Source organism: Notamacropus eugenii, chromosome 3, assembly GCF_028372415.1.
Source record: "Notamacropus eugenii isolate mMacEug1 chromosome 3, mMacEug1.pri_v2, whole genome shotgun sequence".
NCBI lineage: Eukaryota > Metazoa > Chordata > Mammalia > Diprotodontia > Macropodidae > Notamacropus > Notamacropus eugenii.
The window spans coordinates 379,196,492-379,216,636 of record NC_092874.1 but is presented as its reverse complement, the minus strand read 5'-3'; the positions used below and the strand labels follow the sequence as shown (position 1 = coordinate 379,216,636).

Below are 20,145 nucleotides of genomic sequence, written 5' to 3'. Positions count from 1 at the left end.
AGCACTTACCTCTGTGAATCACAGACAGTTTACTATGTAAGTGCTCCAGGGCTCGAACAATCTTGAGATGCCATGGTGAAAGAAAGAGGAAGGAAGAAAGGGAGGTGTGAGTTATTCAAGCATAAAAAGACTTACCAGGTTACTTAAAAGGGAGGAGGGGCAACACATGTCACATTTAAGGGGGAAGGAAAAAAGTGTGTCTGTTCACCATCTACACATGACAGCTCAGCAGTCAAGTTCAAACAATAAGGTACTGGGCAATTCTGAGACTAAAATAATGGGAATCTTAAGTGAGCTAGAAAATTACAGTGAAGGAGGTCAGGAGCTCATTGGTTTCAAAGACTTTTCAAAGTTGTCAAGCACCCCAACTACATATCCCCAAGTTCCCACAATGCCAGGACTACCATGTCACCTATCAGTACACCTCCCAAGCCAAGAAGACTTTCATTCGAGAGCCAAAAAACCTAGAACCCATGGGAACCAATGGGGGACTGAGAAATTGACCAGTCTAACTGCTTAGCAGGCTGTATCAAGCAGACCCAGATCTCCCAGGAACATTCTTCCCAGGCTGGGATTCTCACACTCCCTCATCACAAGGTTATTTCTTGAGAGGAGTCTTGTGTTAAGATGGCAAGCACCATCTTAACATGCCTTAAGAAGCTTCCCCCTCCCTTTCAGCACCCCAAATCCAAAAGGTTAAAGAGGGCAACTCAGCTACTTACAGACACTGCTATTTCGCCTAGAATATCCTCGGGTATGGTCATCTCCTTTTCCAGAACCTTCTTGTAAAATTTGTCCAAGGAGGTATCCATCAGTTCCATACAGATCCATACATCACCCTGGTGGCAGAAGATAACAAGGGAATCAACAGGAAAACCTTAATATTCCCTCCCCATCCCCAGCACTCCCCTACCTCCGTGCTCAGTGCTAGAGGCCTGGCAGAAGTGACAATCATTCCAAGAAAAAAAAGAGGGAGCTGGACTAGGAGTCATGAAAACCTGCGATTAAATCCCACCTCAGACGCTTAGTGGTTATTTGATCCTAGGCCTCTCTGTGCCCACGTTAACTCATCTGAAAAGTGAGGGGATTAGACTCAATGACCCCTAAGAACCCTTCCAATTCTAAATCTATTAACCTATGATCCAAGGGCTAGATCCTATGCAGTTTTATACAGACTGATCAAGCTGTCCACTGGATCTGATCACAGGGGAAGAAAAGACTCCAATTTGTGACATGTGCATATATTACATTATGTGTGTATGTATGTATGCATACATTTATATTCATATTTATTTCACACACACATCTTGTTTGTACATAGTTGTTTGCATGTTGTATGCTCTCATCAGACAAGAGGACTGTTTTTGCCTTTCCCTAGCACTTAATAAATGCCTGCTGACTTGATGCGAGTTTTTGTTCCTCTGAAATCCTTTTTGCACCATCCATTGATACTCAGCACAGGGGAAAGACATGGTTAAGTCATATCTGTCTGTGCCCTCCTTGTTACCTCTCTGAAAAGGGCTCCATAAAAGGTGACAGTATAGAAGCAGTCGACAGTCCGCATGGAGATATCCAGATCCATGAGAAGCCTCTTCTGTTCCTGAGTGTTCACAGTCGCTCGGATCCTCTGGAAAGGGAAGAGATAACTTGAAATAACCCCTGAGTGAATCCTATTCTTGGATCCCAATGCACATCCTCTTAATGAGGTAGAGGAAGGGAGAAAGCATGGCCACAGGCACTATCAGATAGCTGTGATTATAGGTGGGAAGGAATACCAGAAAGCAAAAGCATCTCTTCCGGAAGCCATCAATAGAAGAGAGTCTCACCCGGTCTAAGAGAGTTTACAGCTATCTCACCCAAAGGCCAATCAATGAACAAATGAATTCTTAAGGTCCTTTTCAGACTTGTGAGTCTTTCCAAGAGTAGGATCCCATTTTCTTACTATTTTTTAAGATGACAACCCTTCTCCTTCAGTGCATTCCACCCTCTGGGCAAGGTTCATCTTAGAGCAGTAATAATCGGTGTCAGGTTAGGCAATAGGGCTTAATGAGCACACACCACCACTCACAACCATTTATCTCACTCCAGGGATTCACTTATTACCTTGACAGCCATGATGGTTCCACTCTGGGCATGTCGGACTTTCTCCACTACTCCATAGGCACCCCGACCCAGCTCTGAAATGGACACTAAATCATCAGCTGCCACTTCAAAGTTCTTGAGGGACAGAAAAGAGAAAGTTGATAAGGTCCAAGACCTGAACAATGCCCATACCCTAGGAATACATGTGAGCATTGTCAGCTCCCTCTCCTCTCATAGACACACATCAAGAGCTGCCTTCAGGCATGGATATAGCACAGGAGAATTTTAGCAGCTTAACCTTCTATGGACACAGCCTAAGCCCTCATATGATCTCAAGGAGCCAGCTGGAACATAGCTTCTTCACAAGTGCTGAGACATTATCCTTGGGTCAATGGAAAAGTCCTCAAACCTCCTAGGAAATCAATGACCTAGAAATCTAGTTGGTCTCATTAACTCCATCCTGCCCATGGCACGTGCCATCATACTACCTTCGTCACACAAAGATTCAGGAATTTTTAAATGACAATGAGTCAAACGATGACCACCAACTATCCTGATTTAACACATGCCAAGGTTGGTGAGTGTGTGTGCGTGCGTGTGTGTGTGTGTGTGTGTGTGCGTGCGTGCGTGTGTGTGTGTGTGTGTGTGTTTTCCCAGCACTTAGCAGCGTTTAACACAAAGTAGGTGGGGGTTTGGGGGTTTTGTTCTTTTATTTAGTATTTAATTTTTCCCAGTTGTTTTTTTGAAATTTATTTAGGATTTCATTTTTCCCAGTTGTTTTTTTGAAATTTTTTCAGGATTTCATTTTTCCCAGTTACATGAAAATAGGTATTTAATAAATGCTTACTGAATGAATAAAAAAAAAATCTGATGTATTACAAGCAGAGAAAGCCTGATTTGAAGAAAAACCCCAAGGAAGAAAGCCAAACTCAGGAGCCGGTACAAACCTGCCAACTATTCTCACACTGTATCTGAGGGTGAGGAGCCACAGCAGGCCCCGCTGGGAGAAGAAGAGTCACCCTCCATTCTCTAGACCAGTAAACAGTTTAAGAAGCGCTGTAGGGGTGGAGAGTGGAAAAAGTTTAAGAAGCTCTGCTCTAGACCTCCCATTCCCCCTCATTCCATTGCCTCCAGGGAAACTCAGAAGGAAGCCTGGATGTTAGCAGTCACCAGCTAGGATCTTGACTTGACTTCTGTCAGAGTGAGAGTGTGAATAGGGGAAACTGAGCAACAATTCATCTCACCCCTGATATTTCTTCCTCCCCACTTAAAGCATCTATCTACAAATTTATAGTCTCAATAAAGAGTTCAGTCTGTAAAGGACCAGTAGGCTAACATGTCAAGGGAACTGATAATGGTACAAAACTATCACCAAACCAAAAAGGTTTCTTCTTTTTACTCTTAGGAACAGCTGCACCCCCCTTAAAAAAAATCATTAAATGGTAGGCCATTTGGAAGAGTTTTTATAATCAAATTGGCACTACTGGTCCAAAGGACCTTAGAGTACCAGGAAACCTTACTGCCCCAAACACCTAGATATCTCCTTTGTCACAAAACAAATGCCACCTCATTAAACTTCCTTCTCACATCCTGGCGGCAGCAAAATGCTCAGGGACTGGAAGAATCCCTCTGGGCCCTCTCATAAACGATATCTATCAAGATCCATAGGAAACTGGGGAGGCCCATTAGAAGAGATCCTCCAACATGACTCGAACATACATACACACAGTTTGAAGCGTTTAAAGCGTAAGCCCTGGAGTCAGAAGGACTTGAGTTCAATCCTGCCTTCAGACACTTACTAACTATATAACCGGGGCAAATCTCTTAACCTCAATTGCCTCCAGAAAAATAAATAAAATAAAATAAATAAATTTGAAGGTTTTCCAAAAGGCTACTGTTCTGCTCCAATCAAACCCATCCTAAATCTGATTTTATTTACATCTCTTGGAAAGGAAAAAAAAAAAGTCATTTATTTTCACAATAGGATGATACACAGGGATAGGAGATAGACATGATTTCATGGGCTTAGGAGGCTCCAAGAGGGCTACTTCTTCTACTAATGCAGGTTGGCATCTTTTCTGAAATTTATAATCTTAGGCTATAGTCTTAGTCTCCCTAGAGTTGAGAGTTTAAATGCCCTAGCCATGTCATGGGCCAGCTTTCTATCCACTGTGCCACACTGCCTTCCATACACATTTAGTTTTGAAGATTTAGAGTCAAAAGAGACCTGGAAGCTGATTCTGTTTAATTCCCTCTTTTTACAAATTGGAAAACTGAGGTTGAAAGAGTGGTTTGCCTAAGGCCCATATGGGGAGTAATTGGCAGAACCAGGACTTGAATCCAGATCCTTTGACTCCAAAGCCAGTGGTTCTTTTCCAACACACAACTCTGGCCTCCTCCCCTCTACCAGACCAGACCAGGTAGAAAGAGTTAAGCTTTCTGAAAAGAAAGAGGCCAGAAGCTTAATGACCCTCCACTACTGAGGTACAAGAATTAAGAACAGTAACCTGTCCCGTTAGTAAGGTTTCTCTCTAAAGCTGATTTCCTAACAATCAGAGCCATGATTAGAAATTAATTTTCCCTTGGCAGGCAACATTTAACTTGGTGTACAAGGGACTGTTAGGTGGCCAGTTTGACTGGAATGGAGAACATCTCCCATATTCTCTCTTTTCCGTCTCTGTGTCTTTCTCTCCCCCTCTATCTCTGTCTCTCTGTGTCTGTCTCTCTCTTTTACATAAATAATTGTTTGCATGGCGTCTCTCCCGTTAAAATGTAAGCATCTTGAGGGGAGGGGTCATATTTTTGCCTTTCTTTCTGTCCCCAGTACTTAGCACATTGTAAGTACTTAATAACTGCTTGTTGATGTTAATGAAAGGGAATAAAGTGAAATAACCCCAGAAGAGGGTATCAAGGTAGTAAAGTGGATAAGAGTGCTAGGCCTGGAGTCAGGAAGACTCAGACACTCACCTCACACACTTCCTAGTTGTGTGACCTTGGGCAAGTCACTTCACCCCGTTTGCCTCAGTTTCCTCATCTGTAAAATGAGCTGGAGAAGAAAATGGCACAAACCCCAGTATCTTTGCCAAAAGAAAATCCCAAGTTGGGTCACAAAGAGTCAGACATGACTGAAAATGACTGAACAACAACAAACACCAGAAGGGTAGGTGGGAACCAGATTGTGTAGGGCTTTAACCATCATGCTAAGAAGTTTGTGTTCTAATCCTAGACGCAATAAAGAATCGGCCAAGATTTCTGAGGAACAGTGTCACGGCCAGCTCCGCTTTAGGAATGTCAGTTTGGCAGGCACTGGGCTGCAGCTATTTGGGACAAACACCCAATATGCTAATTACAAACAATTTTTTCTTTCTTTTCATGGGAGAAAACTGGAATAGAAAAGAAAGTGGACTGGTCTGAGTAGCACAGAAGTGCTGGATGAACTCAGGAGATTACACATACTTTTGGCCAAAGCAATCAGGGCAGGCTTCTGTCCCACAAGTGACAGCTGCAAAAAGTTGCACATGCATACACATGAACTAACAAAGTTCTAGGCACAGGCACTTTACTTTGCACAGAGGAAATAGGCTCTTCCAGCAGGCTTTCTTTAGTAAAAACAATTTACTAAATCTATTTCTGCAAAGTGGTTGCAGGAAGGTGGGTTCTCTCTCTCTCTCTCTCTCTCTCTCTCTCCCTCCCTCCCTCCTCCCTCCTTCCCTCCCTCCCTCTCAGAGATGAACCATACTACCAGGGAGCTTAGAAGGTGCATAGCAAGACCAGACCACCCAAGGGTGATCACAGCCTCAGGAAGAAGCCAAGATCCCACTGGTTCAAGGTGTTCTACTCTCATGACTATAGGAAACAGGCTGAGGAAAAGGGGACTCTGCCTTCCCCTAGAATGTATGGCTTTGATGGGTGTTTGTTCAACACAGTAAAGGAAAACCCTTTAAAAGACTTCAGAACTCTGATCAACCCAAAGACCAGCCACAATTCCAGGAAACCACAGAAGAAACATGCTCCACGCCTCTTGATAGAGAGGTGATGGACTTGGGGTTCAAAACAAGACACATTTTTTGAACATGACTAATTTAGGAATTTGTTTTGCTTGACTATGCATACTTATTACAAAAGTTTTGTTTTTCTTTTCTAATGGGAGGTAGGAGAGAGAGAAAATAGATTCTTTGCTTATTGGAAAAATTAAAATTTTTAAAAGGGTGGTTTGGATTTTTGTTTTTCCAGTTCTGACTAATGTTTTATTTTGGGAATATCCAGTAGCCCAGGCTTGCCAAAACCTTAACAGTAAATCAGCAGTTCCCTCCCCAAGCAGAGAGATGGGCATTATCCTCCTACAGAATAGATACACTCTCTCCATTCTACCACTGCGCTTCCAGATCCCAAGCTGCATACATAGACACACCTTCACCTTCATCTAAGTCTTTATTATCCTCAACATTCTGTAGTGTAGCTGAGAATTCATAAATAGATTTTAGAGGGATCCATGAACTTGGATAGGGAAAAATATGACATCTTTGTTTTAACAGAATTGGTTTCTTTTGTAATCCCATGTATTTTACTTTATACATTTAAAAGATTCATTCTGAGAAATGGGTCTAAGGGCTTCACCAGACTTCCAAAGGGGTCAATGACACAAAAAAGAACTTCTTATTTGGTCACAAGCGAGGCCATGGGTGCACTGGTTTCAGGTGTAATAGACCCTGAACAGCTAGTTTTGTAGCCAGTTGGGGGTTCAATCAGAATTTCTCATTCAAAATCTTGCCAAGCAGGCAAATACAGAAGCATGTTCTGGCACACAAGTTCTATTATAATCCCTGGTACTCTGAGTTCTCTCCCAAGTCTCAGGTGCCCCACTTGGAGGTTTCTGAGGAGAACAGCAAAAAGAGACAGACCTCCAGCAAGTACAATGGAGGGATTTCCAAGATGCCAGACCAGTGAAAAGAGTTGCTGGTACCTTTCTCCCAATTCTGGCTCTAGCCCTCCCAAAAGAATCATATAGAAAGTATAAGCCACTGATAGTAATAGCACCAGCTAGCATTTATATAGTCGCTTAAGGTTTACAAAGCACTTCTCGTTTTTTATTTCAGCCCCAAAACCCTGTGAAATAGGTAGCAAATAGGTACAGAAGATAAAAGTGAGCTTTGAGAGAGAAGGAGTGATTTGCTCACAAGTGAGATTCTGACCTGGGTCTAGCCTGACTCCCAAGTTCAGTGTTTTGGTTTTTTCCCCTTAGGACATCATACTGCCTCTCTAAGAAGTAACCCCACAGGTCACTGGCAAATGCCCAAATGCCATTTAAGACTTAAGGTCTTAGGGACAGAAGGTAAATACCTCAAAAACCTATTCCTCCGTCCTCCAATAGAGCTATTTAAAAGGTGCACCCACATACCAGAAAGGCTATGTTAGTAACTGTCGACCTGGGGGTAATCTAAGTAAGGAAAGCAATGTTCTCTCCCCCTTTTCCCCACCACCACCAAGTCAGGAGAGTCCAAATTCTATCCAATTTAGCACCTGCCCATGGGAAGGTAAGCAGTCAGATATAACTCTGATCCCAGGCATAAGAAGGTCTATATATAGTCTCCCCGTACACAGACTCATGCAGTCCCTAGAGGATGCTGAACAGGGAGAACAAAACCCAGAAGCTATTTCTAGCCAGTACATCAGGCCTCCTGGAGCTAGGCAGAAGCTGCCCAGAGACTCAGCCAAGTACTCACTGACCCACCCTCCCTGCCCTGACTTCTCCTTGAGACGGGTAACAAGGCAGACTCTTGAGGTCCTGGGGTTTGGATCCAGTTTTTTCAGAAGGGCATGGGGGGAAGGATGAGAGAGTTACAATGATGGACTTATGTCTCCAAGAGCTAAGAGGGCAGTCCTTTCAGCCCCTAGCCACAAGCTGGGTGGGGAGAACCGGAGAAGGTCCCTGACCTTTCGTATACAGTACTCTGCAGAGCAGAAGCCCAGACACTGCTTGGACAAGCTTCCCCAGAAAACCTCAAACACCCTTTAGTATTTGCTTACAGGGTCTCCACACACGTCCTAGACGAAGTCCACCAGTCAAAGCCCTGGATAAATGGCTCATTCACTTCGAGACAGGGCCCTCGCCCTGCAACATGAATCACACCCAAGCATGGAACACAAAAGCTCCTTCTTTTCTGCCCACCACACCAGGGGTCAGGCAAGCAGGGCCCCAGCACAACTAAGAAGGAGAAGGGAAGGATGCTAATATTGTGCCCTTCCCTGACAAAGAACCAGTTCCAACAGATAGACTAAGGGAACCTAGATGGGGGTGCCTTTGGCCTGATAGAGATCTATGGGTGCACACACAAAAATTTCTCTTTGGGGAAGCAATTTTTCCAACACTCCAGTGATTAAGTCCCAGGGGAGGGCAAAGGAAGAAGTTATAAATGTCCATGGAGATCATTGTTTGGAGGAGTATATTTTCGTCTTGTTTCTTTAAAGCTTTTCCAAAGGTTAAATCCCAAGAAGACAATAAACAGATATCTTTACAGATGAAGAGAGAGGAAATGTCAACTGGCTTCACATACCTTGTCACCAATTGTAATGAAGGTCCTAGAGTCCAGATTCCTGGGAGGCCTGGAAAGAAAAAAGAGAATCCCATGAGTCTTTTCACAGGGGCTCCAAATGCTCAGCTGTGTCTGGGCATCACAAGCAATATAACAGAATGAGCACTGGGTGAAGATCTAAGTTCCCCTCCCTGCTCTAACTCCCAGTAGTTATGTGGTCCTAAGTAATTCACTTCATATTTCTGACCTCATTCTCCTCTTCTGGAAAATGGTGATACCTACCTACTTCACAAGGTCATTGTAAGCCTCAAACAAAATGATGCACGTGAAAACACTTTATAATTATAGAACATCAGCCAATAGTCACAATCACCAGAAAGGCCTACCTGTTCACTCTGAAAACTGACACCAATATTTTACTCACAAGGGAATGATCTCAGCCTGAATCACAAAAGTTCTACCCCACAGTAAGGTGTCAAGTGGACGGGCACCTCACTGACTCAAAGAATTCAAAGTCCTCCTCCCCTTCCTCCCCACACTGGCTTGTTTCAGAGTGGATAAAAGACAAACTCATCTATCTTTTTACATTCTAGTTCCAGACTATCCTTCCAGACTGTTCACATATTACTCCTCCTCTCACACATTCGGTGTACCTGCCAAACTGGCCAATTTGCTGTTCTCCATAAAGAACATTCCCTCTGCCTCCACTAGGCCTTTCTGTCCCCCATGCCTAAAATGCTTTCCCTCCTCAGCTTCACCTCAAAGAATCTCTAGATTTCCTTCAAAGACAGCTCAAGGTGCCAATTTCTCCAAGAGCATTTAATGCTCTCCTAACCACTCCCCCCCCAAAAAAACTACTTTGTATTAATGTCTAGGTTTTGTAAATTTTTATCTATACACATGGTGTTCCCTTCTCCTCTTCCAAGTAGAACATAAGCTCTTTGGGGGCAAAGAGTATTGACCTTTGTCTTTGTAACTCCAGCATCTAGTATGGTGCCACTGAGCACCTGTTGAAATAACTACGAGCCAAGGTGAGTGAGGGCCCTGGAATTGAGTATTTTATAAGGCGTAACAAGTATGGCAAAGCCTGACCAAATGGCCCTGTTTTCCAACACCCACTCCCCCATGGCAACAGAATAGGTCCATCACAGAGTGTTGGTGGGAGAAGGTCAGACTTCCTTACAAGCCTGAATTAAAGAGTCTGCTTCTGATTTCACAAAATTACATTTAAATTTTCTCAGGAAGAGGGGACTCACTGCCTATCAGGTCTCATATTCCCAAAAAAAGCAAAGTGGCCATTTATCACTGAGTTTAGTCAATCCCACTCCCCATAATCCTCCACAAAAAATCCCTGACCAACTACAACACTGGATGAGATAAGCTTCAGGATCTCAAGTTACCCCATAAAAAGGCACACTTAGGGTTAACTGTGATGGCCTAAAAACATTTTGTTGGAGCAAAAGATATGAGGTTGAAAAAGTTGCAGACAAAGTCTCATTCCAAAGGGCAGGGTCAGGCGCATTTGCAGATCTCTTCCATTCTTCTTCCTGTCCATGCAAAGGGCTATAAAAAAAATGGCTCTTTGGACCTCAGACAGCACCCTACTATTTTCTTTTTTTCTTACTTAGTATTTTATTTTTCCCCAGTTACATGTAAAAACAATTTTAACATTTGTTTTTAAAACTCTGACCTACTTACTATTTTCTGATGGGATATATCAAGGACTAGCTTTTTCACATTGTAGATTATCTGTAGCTATCTCACATGCCCCAACCAGATCAGAAGCTTCCTGAGGGAAAGAGCCGTCCAAGCTTTGCATCTCCTCTCACCAAGTACAGAACCACACAAGCAGTGGGGCCTGACGGGTGCTGAACTGTAAGGGCCCTCCCCACTGACACTGCCACCTGGAAAAGCTCACGATGGAGTATGTGGGAAAAGCCAGCAGCAAACTTACGTTGGGTTGGGGACGGGCGGCTTGTTGGAGACACATGATATTTTTAAATCCTTCCTGTTCTTGATTTTTCCTGGAAAACAGAAAAAATAGATATTCCTTAAAGTTCACAGAGATCAGAAACTCTTAAGTTGGGGTCTGTATTTCAAAGTAATTGGTTTCTTTTCTAATCCTACATATTTTATTATCCTGTAAAGGGATTCATAGGTTTCCCCAGACTGCAAAAAAGGTTCAGGATACCAAAAAAAAAAGATTAAGAACCCCTGAACAGACATATGCAATAATAATGATGATTGTTGGCATTTATATAGCACTTTTGAGGGCTGAGAAGCACGTCATCCATCTTATTTCACTTGAGTCTCATAACCCTGCCAGGCAGGTACAAAAGCCTTGTCCTCATTTTACAGGAGGTTTAGAATTAGGAAGTGACTTGCTCCATGGTCATACAGCAAACAGATGTCCAGAAGAAGAATTTGAATTCAGGTCTTGCTGACTCAAAGCCTAGCATTCCCTACATTATATGCCTGTTAATATTAGACAACCTTTTTAAGTTTCCGCTGTCAAATTCTGGTAGTATCCCAAATTTCGCACTTCCACTAATTATATCCCAGAGGACTTCAGGTGTTCCTCCCCTTCTTCCTCTCCTCCTAGCCAAAACCTCTCTTCCTCTCCTTCCCTCCTCTCCCCTACCTCAGTAGGGCCCATCTGCTGGCAACAATTGGGAAACTGAAGTATAAAGGTGAAATGACTCAAGGTCAATCTCAGAAGCTGGTGTGACCTCCTGAGTCTCTGTCTCCCCACTCAGACGACCAGCCCATGTCTGAAGCATGAAGTAACTGCAGACCCACAGCCCCTGTCAATCAGCTCCTCCACCTGGTCTGGTATTCTGGCCAGGCCAGGCAGCTGTCAACCTCCCTCCACCGAGTTTGCCACAGAGACCCAGGACATGACCAGACAGGCACAAGAAAAGACGATCTGGCAGCCTGACTGATAAGGGGGAACTACAACATCACAGTCTTATGAGATGATCCCATCTCTTCCAAAAAGTAGGAGAACTAAGGAGATGACATTTCCTTTTCAGTTACCAAAGGTCAGAGCAGGCTTCTATGAAGAGTCTACATTAACGTGGAGTCACCCCCAAGTGACATTTACCAGCAATACAGGGCTGCCTTAAAGTAAGAAGATCATAGGTCTAGTGCTAGAAGAGTCGTCAGGGCTACTATAGCTAATTCAGAAACTGAGGCCGAGGGAGGTTAAGTAATTTACCCAAAGTTACCACAAAAGTTTGTATTTACTGAGATTTAAACCCAGGTCCTCTGGTGGGACAGCCAGCTCTTTCTATTATACCATACTTACTGCCTCCATCCATGATTCCTTTAACCCAGCCTTGGTTCTCCATTTCAGGGAACCCTCAGCCCAGCATCAACCACAATATATACACCCCCAGTCCCTCCCTCAGATCGAAATGTTTAGACCATCTTTGATCAAAAACAACTCCACCTAACATCAAGAAAGTTGAGTTCTCTTTTCTGAGGCAAGTGCTGGTTTACATCATATTAACCTATCTTCCCATCCTGCCATCCCCCCACCTCTCTAACAACCTGATCACCAACATGAAGACTATTCTCTCCCAAGCAGGAGCTCTCTTCTGGAAATGAATTTTGAGAAGAGACCACCTCTGAATTCCTGGAACTTGCTACCCAACAAAAGCTTCAAGTTCAAAAGCTTTTGAGAGATAAATCTGATAAAAACACAGGTTTGTTAGACAAGCAACAATGGAACTGAAAATTAAAACTCTAACCTAAGAGACACAAATCTACCATTTCTATTCCCAGTTGAGTTAGTGACTTGGTAACAGACAACTATCTCGGTGCTTGTTTTCCCCATGTGTGAAAAAAGGGTCCCCATTTACCCAAAAATGACCTCATTGAAGTGAGATGGGGAAGAGTAAAGAGAATGAATGAGTCAAAGAATGAATGACTCAGGGTTTGTGATTCAGGCCCTCAGAAGAAAGGTACTGAAAAGTACACTTTTTTCAAGAAAAAAGTGGAAGGGGACAGAGTTTCAGTAACCCAACCACCATACAGACAGACCACATCCTCCTAGGGCAGATCTAGACACAATCACTTCTATGCAGCACCAGAATGAAAGGAGACACTGATGCTGAAAAGAAAAAGGCCATTGTTGTAGTAAAAGAAAGGCCAGGACCTTTTAGTTTGGAGACCCAGGTCTTAAACATGGCTTATTATATGTTAGGAAAAAGAGGCTGATCTCCCATTCTCCACTGGGAACAGCCATGGGTGGAGACATTTTGGGGCCAGAAAACAAAGCTTTCTGCTCTCTTCTCTAATGAAGTCCTAAATACAGTCACACCTAATTATTCTACTGGGCTCTGCAGTCTCTATTAGGTATGTGCGTGCTGCAAGGCTAAGCAGGATATACAGGGTAACACAGAGGGAAAAAGGAGGGAGGCAAGGCCAGAGTGGAAAAGATAACAATAAGAAAAGATAGCTCCTATAATCAAGCTATTAGACTGACTCACAGCAACAATTCATTCTGACTCAACAAGCACCTACTGTGTGCCTGGCACCAAGCTACGTGCTAGTCACATAAAGACAAAAATGAAGAGTCTCTGGACCCAAGAAGCCTACAAATGAGTCTCTTTGCCAGGCTTCTCTGACTATGAGAAATCTACAGATTCTAATACGGAGAGAAAAAATGGCTCTGTTTAAATCCTCCAGGTCTACCATCCCAAATGACCACGGTTTTCACTTGCCTAGAGATGATTATCTTAAAATCCATTTTTTCCATGAAACTTTGAGACAAAGCAACTTGCCCCAAGGCTACAAAGCTGGCCAATGGCAATGTCCACTGTACCAACGTGTGGATCCCGGTCATCTCCCCAACGACTATCAGTTTATTGAGGATCAGGATTCCATGGTATAATTTGTTCTCTCAAGGTGCTGCAAGCAATTAAATTCATTCTGAGGGGCTCCCCAGGCAGAGGTCTCATTCAGGGACACTGTTCCTGTAGACACAGTTCTAATCGTCAAACATTCGCTTAATGTTCGTGCTAAGGTGTAGAGATGTTCAAAGTTCTGGGATCTTGCCGACCCATGACTGACAGTCAGATAGATCCAGGCAGGGAATTTTGCCAGAGGCTTGAAGCAACATGTCCCTTACCAGGTACCTGTCTCTCTCAGTCTGGGACACTAGAGGTCGCCATGGCCTTGGAATGGGCCCCTTGTGTTCCCCTGGCACTTGGGGACAGGAGAACCAGGGCTCGGTCTACAGGTTCATCCTCCTCAGCTCCTTTAGGTAAAGTGCACACCAAAAAAAAGGTCTAGCCAGAGCATCAGTATTGGAATCTGGACTGTCAAGGTAAACTCTCATAAGGAATAGAAAATTACAGAGAGAACGGATCAGCAGTCCAATTCAGGTCAACAAATATTCATCAAGCATCTACTACATTCAAATGAGCACTGACCCCCAGAACTCTGGAAAGCCCTGTGGCTTTCGAATCAATGGTTTTCTATCACCTCCAGGTCCAAACAAAACCCTTTGGCTTTTGTTGTTGTTTCATCATTTCAGTCGTGTCCGATTCTTCGTGACTCTATTTGGGGTGGAGTGATTTGCCATTTTTATAGATAGGGAAACTGAGGCAAATGGGGTAAAGTGCCCAGAGTTACAAATTTAGTAAGTGTCTGAGACAGGATTTGAACTCAAGAAGAGTCGTCTTGACTCCAGGCCAAGCACTCTATCCACTGAGCCACCTAGTTGCCCTTTTAAAGTCCTCCATAACTTAGCCCCTTCCTACCTTTCCAGTCTTCTTATACCTTAATCCCCTACACTTACTGTTTCATCTCCTGGTCCTCCAATCTGACACCCCATCTCCCTCCTGACTCCAGACATTTTCACTGGCTATCCCCCAAGTCTGGAATCCTTTCCCTCATCATCTCCATCTCTTGGCTTCCAGCAAGTCCCAGCTAAAATTCCACCTTCTGGGAGAGGCCTTTTCCAGGTCTCCTTAATCTTACTGCCTTCCCTCTGAGATTATTCCCAATTTATCCCCTACATATCTTGTTTATCCATAGTTGTTTACGTATTGTCTCCTCCATTAGAGTGAGTCCCATAAAAGTAGGAACTATTTTTTGCCTTTCTATGGATCCCCAAAGATTAGCATAGAGCTTGGCACATAGTAGGTGCTATATAAATGCTTGCTGACTGACTGGATTCAAATGTCAACTCTGCTACCTACCACCTATCCAATCTCATCCAAGTTACTTAACCTCTTACCAAGAGAAGTTCTTTAACTATAAAATAAGGAGGTTGGGACCACATGGCCTCTGAGGCTCCCTCCAGCTCTATATCTATGACTCCATGATGATGGAGAGGTACATGATAGGTGTGCCCATTCTGGAACACATTACAAACAAGGAACTAAAAATTGGCACAGGATTGTCAAAGAAAAGTCCAAATGAAAAAGATGAGTAGGTTACATAGGAGAGGGAGAGTTTACTGCTAAGCAGCCTGGAGTACTCCTCAGCTATCCTCTCCAGGTCAAGAAATCAAGGAAAGCCCCTAGAACACTGAGAGAACTCAGCCTTTTGTGGGGAATCTAAGGAAGGAAACAGACAACAGTTACATAGGATGGGCAGCCATGCATGGCTGTGATGTCAGCAGAATAGCCCCATCAATGAGATCCCAGAGAATAATAACGGCAGTTTAAAAACATAGATAGCATTTATTAATATGTGCCAGGCACTGAGCTAAGTGCATTACATTTATTATCTCATTTGGTCCTCCTGGGAGGTAGGTGCTACTATTATCCCCATTTTACAAATGTGGAAACTCAAGCAGAGGTTAAATAGCTTGCCCAGAATCACACAGCTAGTGAGGGGCCGAGGTCAGATTTGAACTCAGGTCTTCCTGATTCCAGGATCAGTGTTTTATCTACTGTACCCCTCAGCTACCCTTATGCCACCTAGCTGCCCCCAGTTCTATTTGAGTATCTAAGTATGTGCAGGACATTGACCTAGGCACAAAAAGCATAAAACCTGACCCGAAGGAAGCAGTGTAGTAAAGAACAACCCTCAGTGAGTGAGAAGTCCTGGGTTCAAATTCTAGCTCTCCTATTCTCTAGCTCTGTGGGCAAATCACTTAACTTCTTAGCCTCAGTTTCCTAATCTATAAAAATGGGGATAATATTGCTAGATGGATCCACAAGTTAAGACAAACAAACTTACTGATATCATGTATTATTTAAATATACTACATTACACAGCATTGTTCTATGCTTCTTATATGGATAGTGTAATGCTGATAAGAAGAGCTCAGGTTCCAAGTGAAGCAAGGTCAAACACACAGTGAATCCTTCCTGAGAATCCAGGATGCTGAAAGGATCAGGTCAGAAATCAGGCAACATGTGAAAGGTGAGACTCTCCACTAAAAACTTTAATGATTCACTGGAGAGCCATCAGATTGCACTGTAATGACACTCTACGTGAGATTGGGCTCCACTGTTTTGGGTTCAGTCATTTCAGTCGTGTCTAACTCTTGGTGACCCCACTTGGAGTTTTGGCAAAGATACAAGAGTTGTTTGTCCTTCTCCAGCACATTTTGCAGAGGAGAAAACTGAGACAAACAGAGTTAAGTGGCTTGTCCAACGTCACACAATTAGCGTCTGAGACCAGATTTGAACTCATAATGCGTTTTCCTGATTCTAAATCCAGGGCTACCTAGCTGCCCCTGGATTCTACTGTAACTGATAGGAACCCCCAGGGGATACAGTGCCATCTATTTCAACCCATACCCACACACACACACAGCATACTTAACCACCCCTAGGCTTTGTCTTGGGCTATCCTCTCTCTAGGATCTCATCAGCTTCCATGGGTTCAGGGATCACCTTTATGCAGATGACCCCCAGAACTGGTCTCTCTTCTGAGCTCCAGTTATCAGTTATCAGTCAGTCAGCTAGTATTTATCAAGCACCTACTATGTGCCCAGGCACCATGCTAAGTGCTGGGAATAGAAAGGAAAAAAAACTCAACAGTTCCTGCTCTCAAGGAACTCACAAGATCTATATGGAACAAAATATATACAGGATAAATTGAGCAAAGGCACCTTAGGATGAAAAGGACTAGGAAATGCTTCTTGGAAAAGGTAGGATCTTAGCTGAAATTTTAAGGAAGCCAGGAGGCGGCAAAGAGGAGAGAGCATTCAAGGCATGGGGGAACAGTCAGAGAACACATCTGGAGTCAGGAGACACAGTGTCCTGTCTGAGGAACAGCAAGGAAGCCAGGGTCACTGGATCACACAGTAAGTGGGAAAGACTTTAAGGTCTAAGAAGATGGCAAGGCAGGAAGAAGCCAGGTCCCAAGGGCTTCATTAACCAGAGGATTACACATTTGATCTCAGGGGTGATAAGGAGCCACCATCAGATATTTCCAACTGGATGTCCCATAGGTGTGTCTCATTATCTTTTCCCCCCCAAGTCACTTCCAAATCTCTCTTATTTTTGTCAAAGGCATCATTGTCCTTTCAGTTACTTATTTTGCAACCTTGGAATCATTTTCAAATTTTCACTTTCAGCATGGTGAAGTGAGCACCTTCAGAGGTCCAGGGGTCAAATCCTGCCTCAGAAGCTTATTACCTAGGTAACCACAGGCAAATCCCATATAAGCCTGCTTCTTATCTGTAAAATGAGGAGGATGGACTAGAAGTCCTTGGAGATCCTTTTCAGCTGGAGATCTTTGATCCTAGGATTCTCACCTCCCATATCCATCCAACTGGGATGTTTTGTTCTTTCTCCCTCTACAACTCATCTTGCATCTGTCACAACTATCCAGCACAGGCCCACCTGGCTGGAACTCTTGCAATCAGGGTTAAGGTGACTTGCCCAGGGTCACACAGCTAATAAGTGTCTGAGACTGGATTTGAACTCCAGGCCTGCCGCTCTATCCACTGCACCATCTAACGACCCCCGAACTCTTGCAATAGCCTAGCCTCCTTAATCTCCATATCATCTTTCCCTTCTCCAAAGCATCCTCCACCCTGTTGTCACTGAAAGCATAGCTTAGACTACTACTGAACATACAATGCAAGTGATAACAGATAACACAAATATGCAATGTTATACAACAAACATACAGTTGTATATTTGTGATGCTATAAAACAGATGATATGACACACAGAAGAAATACAAAGTTATAATGGGTGGGGGAGAGGGGCTCTCGATCACAGAAGGCTTCTTGAAGGAATAGCTAGAAGTGGTCACAGTTCAAAAGTCTCTACACCTAGACTTCTCCCCTTTTGGCTAAGCACACTCCTCTTTTAAAAGGCCCAGAGAAATGGGGCAGCTGGGTGACACCATGGATAGAGCACCAGCTCTGGAGTCAGGAGGACCTGAGTTCAAATCCAGCTTTCAGACACTTACTAGCTGTGTGACCCCGGGCAAGTCACTTAACCCCAACTGCCTCAAAAAAAGAGGGGACAGGCCAAGAGAGCCCTACAAGTATAAGGAAAGGGCAGTGGCAAAGGCAAGGGGCCAGGAAAGCATTCACACAATCAAAAGATCACAGAGCTAGATCAGAAAGGCATCTAAGAGGACACCTGGTGAATTCTGGGAACATTTTACAGCCGAGATAAATATGGTCCACAATGGTTACATGTATGGCCAAGGCCACAGTGAAACTAAGCATCAATGGCAGGATTTGAACCCACGTTCTCCATCTCTAAATTTAATGCTCTTTCCCTGGCACCGTGCTGGGAACTGACTTAAATTGAATACGTAACAACAGGGCAGAATTCTTCCTTTCCACCTGTGACTTGAAGGGGAGAAGAGGCTGAGAGCAGAGCATGAAGAAGAGTCCCTTGGGCTGAGATAACCTGCTGTCCTGAGGTGGCCAATTTGGACCAAGCACAAGAAAACAAGGAACAGCTCTGGCTGAGCACAGCATTCCAAGCCCTTCTGGGCTCACAGAATTAGACCTTGTGCTCTGTCCTCAGAAACAATAGTTGCTAAGCACCCAGCCCTCTGCAGTGTTGTGACCCCTTTCATCTCCTTAACATTAACATCATATTATATATATATATATATATATACATATATATATATATATATATACAAAAAACATTATATTATAACATTAATATTATATTATATATAATATATATAAAAACATTGCATTATTGTAACATCAACATTATATTAAATATATAAAACACTATATTATAACATTAACATTATATATAAAACATCACATATATATGTGTGTGTGTATATGTATATATACATTATTCTCCATTCTCTGCCTTTTCCTCCTGGACCAAGGATCACCCAGAAAGGACCTGCTCACCAGCGCTGTCTTGACTCAGCTGCAAGAGGGAGAGGCCTAAATCTAGAGGAAGTCTAACCATGCCAACACATCTGCAGATATAAGGCATGGGTTCCAATTTGGAAGGGAGTGGGGGAGTGGTCTGTTCCCTACTTCCTGCCCAGCCCAGAAAGGATACGCATCCTTTCTTCTGCAGGAAGCCAAGAAGTTCTCCCAGTAAGTATAACGGATCCCTCTGTAACAGTGAGCTGGGGAAGCCATACAATAGGGAGAAAGGGAGCCAGAGTCCAAGCTCCTCCTTGGCCACCGCTTTGTGACCTTCCGGGGCTTCAGTCTCTCTGGGCCTCACTTTCCTCCTCTACAAAATGGGCACGTAATTATTCCTGCCATGCCTGTGCTAGGGTTGATTCAATAATGCATATTCTGAAGTGTCAAGGACAGAAGTGCTGATATAAACACGGCTTTAAGGTTATACAAAGTAGTCGCCACACCTCTGCCTCCTTAGAGTCTCACAACAACCCTGTGAAGGCGCTGGTTCCATTTTACAGATGGGGAAATGAGCTCCGAGTGATAGTGACAGGTTCTCCACCATTCCATGGCTAGTAAGTGTCAGGACCAGATAGGAATGCAAGTTTCTCCAGCAGAGGAATACAAAGCTCCCTGACAGCAGAGATCATTTTGTTTTTGTCCCTGGGCCCCTAAGGCCTATCCCAGTGCATTACGCAGAACAGGGGTTTAAAGGAAAGGGCTGCAGAGCTGAACCGAATTAACTCCACGTCCAGAGTCTCCGCTATTACACTGCAATGCCTCAAATATCTCTGTCACTCCATGTACAACTGGCTAGCTAGCTCCTGTTTCAAGAATAACCCACAGAATCAGGCCTCTCGGGCTACCATCTCCTAGCCCCTCGGTGCCTGAGAAGCCATCTGAGTGGGGAGTAGCCAAGGGCCCAGCTGTCCCAGGGCCACTCTTGCCAACAAGCCAAGATTCCCCTGCTAGGAGCCACTAGCCTCCAGGTCCCACTAACGAGGAAGCTATAAATAGGGCGAGAAGAATGCTGCTCAGCTGACCTGGAGTGGAGATCAATTCAGCTTTCAATGACCCAAGAGAAGAAATTCCCAGACTAATTTGTATTGCTTTTTAAAGTTCTTTCTTTTACAAAATTCAAGATACAAGCAGCCTGGCAAAAAGTAGATATAAAAGACTATAGGATGCCTGGCACAGCAGAGCCGGAGGGCA

At 43.8% G+C, this 20,145-nt stretch overlaps 1 protein-coding gene across 2 annotated transcripts in view; it reads right to left on the bottom strand.

The window, feature by feature from the left end:
- MAP2K3 (mitogen-activated protein kinase kinase 3) overlaps positions 1-20,145 on the bottom strand; it is a 77,998-nt gene that overhangs the window by 17,765 nt on the left and 40,088 nt on the right. For both annotated transcript variants that reach the window (XM_072597617.1, XM_072597618.1), the window contains exons 2-7: positions 10,570-10,639; positions 8,637-8,685; positions 2,104-2,217; positions 1,508-1,627; positions 723-839; positions 10-61 (exon numbers count right to left, since the gene is read on the bottom strand). In XM_072597617.1, coding sequence (XP_072453718.1) covers positions 10-61; positions 723-839; positions 1,508-1,627; positions 2,104-2,217; positions 8,637-8,685; positions 10,570-10,639 — 522 coding nt within the window. The remainder of the gene's footprint in view (positions 1-9; positions 62-722; positions 840-1,507; positions 1,628-2,103; positions 2,218-8,636; positions 8,686-10,569; positions 10,640-20,145) is intronic.